Consider the following 10,529-nt stretch of genomic DNA (forward strand, 5'->3'; position numbering starts at 1 on the left):
ACTGGGCCAGCGAGATGCATGTGGTCGGGGTTGGTTCGGGGTTGGTTCTTCATAGCTCTACTCTTCACCCCTCCACCCCTCCACCCCGACGGACCGATAGGACAGACAAGACAGACTAAGACAGTGTGTTCGAACATTGAAGTTTTTAGCCTCGGGATTGGGGTTTGGCTGGTGGGGAGGCTGGTTGGTACTCATAATAGGTACTGGTAGTACCAGTAGCATACATCACCAGCTCGAGCAGCGCTGGACGTGCACTCGTACGCAGACCCTCCAACAGTTCGAATTCTGGGAACAAACTGGGGGTGGTCCCGGACTAACTAACTGTTGGAGGGTAGTGAACTGAACCAACCAACTGCCAAACTGATCCAACTGGCCTGTTTTGAACTGGGAAAACTGCTTGGCCTAACAGTTCAGCGAGGCTTAAAACATTTTGGGCTCGATAAACTCGTCGCTATATACCACAAAGCCACCGGCCAGCCGCCTAAGGCTACAACCCACCACCTATAGCTGTCGCTGCTACCATGTATTTACAGGTCGCAGCGCCAGTTGTCGAGCTGCAACATTATTTTTCATTGCCCGTGGAAAGGAATGTTCAAAACAGTCCTGCCGCGAGTGCATGGTGGCTACATAGAACCGCCGTAGGCCCGTAGCAACGTCGTTTTCCAACCTCGGCCGAATGGCCATAGACATTCTGTCTATTCCAGCCATGTCGGCTGAGGACATGAGGTTGAACGGCTGTTCTCCGAGTGCCAGACGGTTCTGACGGATCGTCGGTATTCCCTAGGTACGTACCGAGAGTGTTGGAGCTCTGGAGAGTACATATCAAGAGGTTCAACCGCCGTACTCCAAATTCCAATCATGGGTAGGTAGGTAGCAGCAGAGCAGAGTAGTAATTCAAAATCAGTACTGAACCCGTTTTCCATCGCGTTTTCCGTAACAATAGGAGCCTATCTGGCTCACTTTGGCTGCCCTGGTTGAGCTGGTTGAACTAGAAGTTCATCTGCCGAACTGACAGTTCTGCCAGTATTCCCCGGAACAAGTTACAACTGCCAGAAATACCTGAACCAACTGACAGTGACAACCTCTGTTCCCACCTCAACCGGGAACGAAATCAACCAGAAATGAACTGAACTGTTTAAACCAGTGTTCCTGTTTCAACTGACTAACTGTTGGAGGGTCTGCGAGTCGTACGTACGGTACCTACATTATACATAGGGCGCGGAGGGTGGCGGAATACGGTACCTAGTACCTACCCGTATGTACTGCAATCGACAGGATACCAGGTACATAAGGTACTAGGTACGAGAGGAATTATCCTACCAGGCACCAGCCCAAAACCCACTAGCCCAAAATCCACCAGCCCCAGGCCCTCCGACCTTCGGTGACAACGATTTACACGTGGTACATACGGTATACCCCGACCCGACCAGCCCCATGGCCACCGACTCATCGAGCAGCCTGCTTGTCTGCATACCCGTCTGCCTACTTATCCGCCTACCTGTCCGCAAGGCACTTTCACATGCCAGCTATTCCTATCATATAGGTATGACCATTGACCATTGGCGTCCTCGCGATCCCACCCCACCACCCCTTCACCCCGCCAGTGACCATCCCACCATCCACCGTCCCACCACCCCACCAAAGTAAAACACTATGCAGCCCAAAAAAAACCACTATGTCCAGCCCAAAAGCAGCCCTTCACATGCGAACTCGAATTCGCTCAGACTTCGGTCACTCATTTGGTTCTCTGATATCATTCCACCCGCCCCGTCGGCACGGTGGCACCACCGGTCCCACGAACTCGTAATCAGGTCGTACTCTGGTCAGGTCATATGATATAACTTCATAAGGCGTATGAGCGATGGTATATTGTTCCTATGTATCACTCGAATATATGACCGTACCTATGGGAAGGAGTCTGGACTTCGGACTGTCTGTTGCATAGATCGCTGCCAACGTCCTGCCTTGCCTTACCTTCACGTCGAGAATCACCTTATGTTACATAGCCAGATCTTTATCACAACGGCACAATGGCACTGGTACACATCACATCACCGCAAGTCCAACGTCCCGTCTGTCACTATCTTGCGCGGCCAGACTCAGACTCCGGACTCCAGCCTCCAGACTCAGGAGAAAAACCGTATCCTCTCATCCATGATATCTAATAATCAAGCAAGCAAGCCAGAAGTATTTAAGCAAGCTCCCGAGTCCTACCTACCAACCTAGGAAAGTACCGAAGAAGTAATTACACACATCGTACATTACACTGGAACCACAACAACAATAAAAGACCAAGACAAAGCGAAAAACACAGTTCGAAGCCCCAGTTAACCAACCAGCCAGTTACATCCAATCCAATTTCCCACCCACCACCACCACCACCACCACCACCACCACCATCACGCAGCGAAACCAACCAAACAAACGACATAAAGACAAAACACCGTGGTAGAGTATGATAGAAACGACATATAGTAAGTAAGTGAGTTAGGTGACAGACAACGAGAGAAGCCAGCCCCTAGTTCATCGCAAACATGCAGAAAGAAGAAACGGAAAACAAAAAATGTAAAGGAGATACAGATAGCCCATCCCGTCCCATCCCATCCCATCCCATCATCAGCATAATCATCATCATCATCATCGCACATCGCACATCGCACATCGCACATCGCACATCGAACATCGTGAAAAAATTCTCATCATAGCGATTATCTGGACTCGGCGACGGAGAGTGTGGCAATTCTCTGCAGTGCCGATAACACACCTGTATACAGTCAGCATCGTGTCCATATACATCACATCAATTCAAGAAGTAGAACTCACCGGCAACACCCGTGGTCGTAGCATTCGCCGAGGTATGTCCAGTGCCCACACGGACGGTGGTGACGTTCTCGATCCCCTCGTCTTCGGCAAACTTATTGGCCCACTCATAGACCTCCTCATCGTCGCGGCCGTTTCCAGCGACCATGATGAAGTCGACATGCCAATTCCTCGATTTGATAAGCTGGATGACTTCGCGGCACGCATTCGCCTTGTTCCACTGCTTGTTCTCGACGAGAACACCGCCGGTGATCGGGATTGCGTGCACCGAGAAATTCTCGCAAGAGTCGTTGACGTGGTTGCAGCAGTCACCGGCCTGTCGGGATGCCATGAGCGAGTCCTCGGCTTTCTCGTGGTGCCAGATGTATGTGCAGTTGCGCTCTTCGACCCATGTGCCGGGTGTGCGCTCCATGTAGTAGTCGAGGATGTCACGCACGCTGTCCCGCCAGGGGAGATCGTCGTCGGCGAGGCGGACCCACTCATCGTCGCCGAATGGGCGCAGGAAGCAACCTCCTTCCGCGATCAAGCCGACTCCGGGAACTCGCAGGAATATCTGTTCCAGGTGTTGGGGGGGCCTCGAGCTCATGACGTACACGACGTTCGTGGGATCTTCGAGCAGGTCGTTGACGGTATCCAGGATGCGTTGCGGGCTGGTAACCACGGTGCTATTCCCACCCCACGACACAAGGGTGCCCTCGTATTGCAGGAAGAACACCCTCTTCCTGGACTTCTGATATTTGTCGGCAAGCAATTTAGTGGAAAGCCTAGGGATCTGAGCGCTTCCGCGACGTTGCTGTTCCTCCCATGAATTATCCAGCTTACCCAGGAATTCAGTGAACCAGTGAGCAGCTGTATGTCCGGTCACCGCCTTGTAGAGCCTCTCCCATCTCTGTGTCTTCTCCTCTTCCGACATGGTGAGGGCATGCAGCAGGGCGGCAGCGCACATGCTGTGGTCCCACGGGTTGACCGAGATCTCGGCACCGTTGAACACGGAGGCACTTCCGGTAAACTCGCTCAGGATCAGTGGTGCGTGATTCTTATCCTGCAGGTACACGAATTCGTGACTTGTCAAGTTCATGCCGTCGCGGAGACTTGTGACCACCAGTGCGTCTGCGATCTGGAGGAGGGCAATGTACTGATGGTAGGTTATGTCCTGGTGCAGGTACACCACCGGTTGGTAATCCAGTGTCGCGTAGGCGCAATTGATACGAGTGACGATATCTGAAACCGTGGATTGAGACTCGATTATCGAAGACGTCGTCAACGCGACTTGGATCAGAACCACCTAGGACTTCCGGTCAGACAGCTGTATCCCCCCACGGGCACTGGATGTATATGGGCCAAAACATACCTTGCCAACATACTCCGGATTCTTCTTCAAGAAGAGTTCATACGCTAATAACTTCTGTTTCACACCCCTCACACCATCCAACTAGATACCACTCAGTCAGGGAAAGTTCGGTCGCGGCTGCTACGGAGGGAACGACCCACCTTATCTCTCGCAACAAAAAGTTTCTTGCCGGCGTATCTCTGGCGCAACTGCACTGTCCAGTCGGCCACCTCGGATTCCTTCCTCTTCTCATCCAGCTGCACAGGATCGATGCCGATCGGCAGGCTGATGACGTCCACGAGCCGAGAATCCAAAAGAACACCGTCGTTCTTGACCTCAACGTTGAGGAGACGACTGCAAGTCTGCAGGAAATGGCGAGCGTATTCGTCGGTCTGGAAGCCAACCAATGTAGCGCCAAGAATACCCTCGAGAAGCTTCTCGCGGTGCGCAAGACAGCGGAAGATCTCCGACGAAGGGAAGCCGACGTGCAGGAAGAATCCAATCTTCGCATCCGGCCCAAGCGCATCCCTAACCATCTTGGGAACGAGCAGCAGATGGTAGTCGTTGACCCATACTGTATCGCCCTTCTTGTAGTCCTTGACGATCACGTCCGCGATGGACCGGTTCAAGGCCTCAAAGTATTTCCACGAGTGATCCAAGAAAGCCCTGCGCGCTCATCCGGTCAGGAACATTCCCACGAGAGAGAGAAAAGGCACCACAGATGGGGGAAAAAAATAACTCACTTGCTCTTGGGGTGATCCGGAATCAGGTAATGAAAGACGGGCCACAGAATCTATATTCGATGAGTCAGCCGAGCGTTCCCCGGTGGTCCCAGAGGTGATGAGAACGAACCTCCTTGCAGTAATGATTGTAATGACCGTCAAAGTCGGCATCGCTCGTGTAAGCGACCAAGCACTCATGGTTATCGCGCAAGCTCCCCTCGATGGCAACTTTAGTCGACTCGTCCAGTCCGTCGGTACCGAAGCCCAGCGTGCCAACGTAAACCTTCTCCGAGGGGTCAGGCGACGCCTCGACGGCGTTCTTGAGCCCGCCGTTTCCGAAATCCGTCTTTACGATGGTCCACTCCTCCTCCTCGGAGTGCGACGAGCCGGACGCCGACGATCTACGCCTCGACGTCCGTCGCTCCGCCGTCGGAATGGCAAAGTAGCCTTCGGCGCTCCTCTCGCTGCCGCCACTATCCATATCGACAGGGATGAACGGGGTGGCTTTCGGGCGCGCACCAGCAAGTTTCGGCACTACCACCTTGCGGGGCACGAACGAGGGGTCACTGGGAGAACCCAACGGGACACCCTCGGAACCGGAACCGTGTATCCTAAAGAACAGTTCCTCGCCGCCGGGCGTCACCGGCGTCATCGGCGGCGTCGGACTGGTAGCATGCGCGGTCGCAATCGAATTGTGGCCGAGGCTCTGGAGGAGGTTCGGCATGGGCGTTGCGAGGACATCGTACGGTGTGGCTTGGGCGATTTCGATGTTTGTGGGCGGGATCTGGAGAGCGGTCGGACGGCGGGCCTCGGGGATCGTGGCGATCTGCTGTCTCGGAAAGGTCTTGGGCGACCAGCAGCGGTCCTTTGCGCGAAACTGCACCGTGTATGGCAGATGCCTGGTATCGGAGCAACGCACACGCACATCGGTCAACGAACTTGTCCATGCGAATTCATTCGATCTCACAGCAGCACCAAAAACTCACAGTGCCGCAACAAAGGTCGTCGTCATGACGTCGTTCGATGTAAATCACCGGAGGAGACTTTTTTTTCTTTTTTTTCAAAGATACGGTACGAGCGTGCGTTTAAAGGTTGAGAGGAGAGCTATATGCTGCACAGAGCGCGATGCTGTGGTCTCGTTGCGTTCGTGTCGAGGGTGGGGGGGTAGGTGGGGGGTGTTTTTGGTGTTGGTGCTCTGGATGGCACGTCGTGGGAGGTATGGCGTCAATTGGGAGGGGGCAGGAAGCGAACACTGGTGGGGGGATTGGTATGGTAGGGCGGAGGGGGGGTTTAGATCTGAATATTTCTGGGAGAATGCCGAGACTATGAGGGGGATGGGGGAGGTGTGGAGGGGTTTTAAGATATATCTAGAGGGGCAGCGGGACAGCAAGGCCAAGGCTGGTGCGGCAGGTACTCTAGGTACTTATTCTGGAAAACAGCCTATGAGCGGAGGAGGAGGAGGATGAGTGGGAGATAGAGGCAGATACGGAGGACCGGGGTGTCGAGTAGATTCGAATCGGGATCTATCTAGAGGAGGAGGCGAGAGTTGAGGCGGCAGCAGTAGCAGCAGCAGTAGCAGCAGCAGAAGCAGCAGCAGTGGCAGCAGTGGTAGCCCGTCATATTGCATACGGGAGGCGATGGTAGCAGGAGCTCGACGGGAGATGGGGGAGGATCAATTACAATACAGGAAGGCAGGAAGGCCGAGGAGCGGAAGGCAGACAAGCTCCGAGTGGAGGGAAAGCGACAGGGAGAGAACGAGCGCAGCGCGGATCCATCCATCAGTCACTTTTTTTTCTTTTCGTTCTCGCTGGGCCAGTGCGTGCAGGGCCACGGGAATGCGAATGGGAATGGGATTCACGGTGGTGGCAGTGGTGGTGGTAGGTGGTGCAGGCAACATGTGCCGCTAATGGAAAACAAAAGCAAAAGCAAAAGCCAGAGCTCTGACGTAGCTTGCCTGTCAACGCAGCACGCAGAAACCCAGCCCATCACAGCCCTTCCCCGATAGCCGCAAACGGGCGGAACTTGTCGCCAACCACACACATCCACCCGTACGTGCCACGGAGAGGAACATCCCAACGCGAGATACCGATAGAGTAGAGTACCGGTATTCACCCACCTACTTCCTACTTTCCTAGAGTAGAACTCCACTCACTCACTCGATTTCCCCCTGCTGCCTGCTGGCTGCATCGTCTCGGGTCAAATCGAACGTGCACGCAGACGCATGGGCAATCCACACGTTCCGGTAGCCAGATCAGAGTAGAGTGCCATACACACACACAGACAGACACGTCCCGCATGCGGCGACCCGCAAAGTACGTAGTTGCGGCCGCCCCACTGTAACCATCAAGTACTCTACTTCGCCCTCCCCCCCCCCCCCTCCCCCCCTCCTTGCGCCTCTCACTCGTCCCGTTGCGAATCAGCCAACCATGGCTCGGACTTCTACTCCGTGCTATCAACGATATCGGCCCCCAGAGTCACACGTAAGATGTGAGAAGACATCCCAGCAGGTTGCCGCCGCCGGCCACAATGTAAGGCTGCAGTGGGCGCTGAGGCTTGAGCGTTTTCTTTCTCCCGCTTTCGCCATCGCCTGCGCCTCTTTCCCTCCCTCCGCTCGCTCCGTCGCCTGCCTCCCTGCTTTTCATTCATTCGTTCATTCATCCTCTCTTTCTTTCATCCTCACCTCAATCCTCCCCTTCCACTCCTCCTGCATGAAAGGGACGGTCAGGATGACATCGTCCACGCAGTGCACGCACGTCGCATGTGCTCAGTGCTAAATAAAAACAAAATTATAAAAAACCGCTAAATTCCAGAGGAAGCGACCGTCCAGGATCCTCGATGCTGTAACTGTCGGATAGCGCCGTGGCATGTGTAGAACCATCTCGAAACGTCATCGTGTTATCCATTGAGTAATCCCTACGCTACCCGCCTTCCCGGGGTCCCGGGGGGGACGGGGGGGACGGGGGGGACGGGGGGATGGGGGGCAAACATCTTGATTCCGTTTTCGAGCCGTTGTTGTTTCGAGTGGGTTGTGAACGGTAGGTATGTGAGTACTGAGGACATACCTGGACCTGAAGCAGTGCGAGGAATGGGAGGGAATGGGAGGGAATGGGAGGGAAAGGGGGAATACTTCAGCCTCAGTTCGAAGGGGGGGAGTCCCTCGGGTGCAAACGGTCATCTCTTGGGTTTGGTGTTTCCGTACCGGTATCTGTCCCCGACTCCCTCACCTCACCTCACCTCACCTCACCTCACCTCACCTCACCTGAGTCACCTCGCCTCGCATGGGAATGGGACAACAGAAACGACATGGCAAGACAAGACAAGACAGGGCAAGACAAGACAAGACAGGGCAAGACAGGACAAGACAGGACAAGACAGGACAAGACAGGACAAGACACGACAAGACAAGACAAGACAAGACAAGAACTGCAGTGCGCGCACGTCGAGACCAGGATGGTATGTAGGATGGGATGGGACAGCAGGAAACCAGTTGCTGAAACTGCCGCGTACTCTACACAACTACATGGGCATACCGGTATGTACCGGTATTTGAAACGCTCCCCGTCCCCCGATCGACGTATCGTCCACGTTGTTGGATACGTCCTACGGTGGATGTATTGTACATACCGGTAGGGCGAGCGAGCGAGCGGGTGAGCCAGCGATGACCGTGGTTGAGCTCTAGAGAGCAGCCCGACGGCGCTCGCTCTGTCTTAACCCTCGACTCTCGATTCTCGACTCTCTCTCCCCCCGGTGTTGGATCCGGTATTGTCTCCGGTATTGTATCCGGCAGCTGCACGCGCCCACACACCCACACGCAGAACTCTATTCCAACCGCACCTCTTGCCATCTCTTGCCAATGTTGCCAATGTTGCCACCTCCTGCCATCACTTGCTCTGTAGGCACCGATGATATGTGCGATCACGCCGAGTGACGACACAGCGCACCCCACCTACGTTTCAGAGAAGGCCGTGCTCCTGCACCCGTCGTAACCCGCTCCTTGGGAGTCGGGAGTCGGGCGCATTGTGATCTTCTTCCCTCTTTCGGAGCCCCAGCGGAGCACGGCGGAGCCAAGCGGGGCGGTCTAGAATTCCATGGCCAGGCCGACGGAGAACGTAGTTGTTCCACATGACCCCGCGGGCCATGGGCCACGAGCCATCCCCGCAATGCACATCGACCAAAATGTGAGACCATTCGAAACCTGGACTATCCTCGACACCCAGTTACCGGTATTGAGTATCGACTGCCATTTCGCTGCGTTCTTCATCGATGCGAGAACCAAGAGATCCGTTGTTGAAAGTTTTAAACTTTTGTTATATAAACAGTTCAGACAGAAGACATGGAATGCAAGAGTTTGATGTATATCTTCCGCACCGACACTCTGAAACCGTACTGAAGTACGGCACGAGGGGACCGAAGTCCACGCGGTACGGACAGATCTCGCAACTGGCTGCTGGCCATCGAAACCCAATGCCGTTTTTCCGACACCAGTTGAGCTCATGAGGTATGTATTGGCACACCTTAGCCAACCAACTAGGTAGCGGGAACCACCGGCCGTTGAACTGACAGCGGCCGGGTATGTATGTAGAGTATGAAGTATGTACATGTGGCTGATCGAGAGGTGGGGGAGGGGCGGAGAGAGTCTCGGATCTGTATCCCGAGGCATTCGTCGCCGTCATAATCCCCCATAATCACGTGACTTTCATTTCGTCTCTCCCCAGTGCTCACTGCCCCCACCGGAGAGCTCGACGTATGTACCCCTACTGTATGTGGAGTGCTCTAGAGTACCAGCCCCTGGGGACTCCCGCATCCCGCCCCTCCGTGCCTTGCTGCTGGGGGGAACCTTGGAGGAATCTTGGAGGGCGCAAACCATGCCCCATCCCCCTCCGCCGCCTTGTCGGAATTCTTTCTTTCTTGGCTTTTGCGAAGGAATAAGGAAGGAGCACGACGGGAAGATACCGGAGTACGAGTCTGTAGATCTATCGCTTCGTCGCAGCAGCATCAGGAGTGGCGCAGGCGGTGCGGTGCTGTCTGCTGTCTGCGCGTCGTTGCACACAGGGGGAGATGCGTTGGTATGTATTGATCGCCGTCGTCGGTGATGGAGCTGACAGCATCGATGGCTCCCGATTCAAATCATCGGGTGGGACCGTCCTCCGAAGCGTCCCACGGGTAGTGTGTGCATCCACAGACGTAGAACATGAAACCACCATCAGAAAGCTAAACGCCCTCTCGATCCCCCAATGCCCACATTCCTCGTTCCGTGGCCGGGAGCTCGGTGCTTGAACTCCGAGGTCCGTGGCGGTGTAATTTGCCACAATACGGTATGGGCGCCACCCTTGAATGAATGAATGAGTGGGGACTCCGCTGGGGAAAACGTCAACAACGGGGCATAATTACATGCCACCGTGCAGTTTGCGCCTGCTACCTAAGTCCTAGGATATACTAATAGAGTATTGTGCCGCGTGGCTGGTTCCCGGAGGCGCGGCCCTTCCCTCCGCCACAAAGTCACGCCTGGGGCGGGAAGGTTCGGGCACATGCGCAATGCAATGCATGGGGTTTTCTTCCAAAATACAGATGGATGTCGGGCTTAGGGTTTGGGCTTGGGTTTGGGGGCTTGGACCATGACTACACCGATCACGGGAGGGACTTTTTCCGGGTGTGAT

At 54.8% G+C, this 10,529-nt stretch overlaps 1 protein-coding gene across 1 annotated transcript; it reads right to left on the reverse strand.

Annotated features, from left to right (window-relative positions):
• Positions 1 to 2,708: 2,708 nt before the first annotated feature.
• BZA05DRAFT_338778 (glycosyltransferase family 20-domain-containing protein) lies at positions 2,709 to 5,353 on the reverse strand (the record flags this gene model as incomplete). The annotated part of the gene is made up of 6 exons (XM_051480907.1): positions 2,709 to 2,764; positions 2,824 to 4,105; positions 4,172 to 4,252; positions 4,312 to 4,816; positions 4,894 to 4,943; positions 5,003 to 5,353. 6 exons carry the CDS (start codon positions 5,351 to 5,353, stop codon positions 2,709 to 2,711), a joined length of 2,325 nt encoding a protein of 774 aa, XP_051338647.1.
• Positions 5,354 to 10,529: the final 5,176 nt, after the last annotated feature.

Source organism: Tricharina praecox, assembly GCF_024521635.1.
Source record: "Tricharina praecox strain CBS 144465 chromosome Unknown BZA05scaffold_15, whole genome shotgun sequence".
In the NCBI taxonomy this organism is placed as follows: domain Eukaryota; kingdom Fungi; phylum Ascomycota; class Pezizomycetes; order Pezizales; family Pyronemataceae; genus Tricharina; species Tricharina praecox.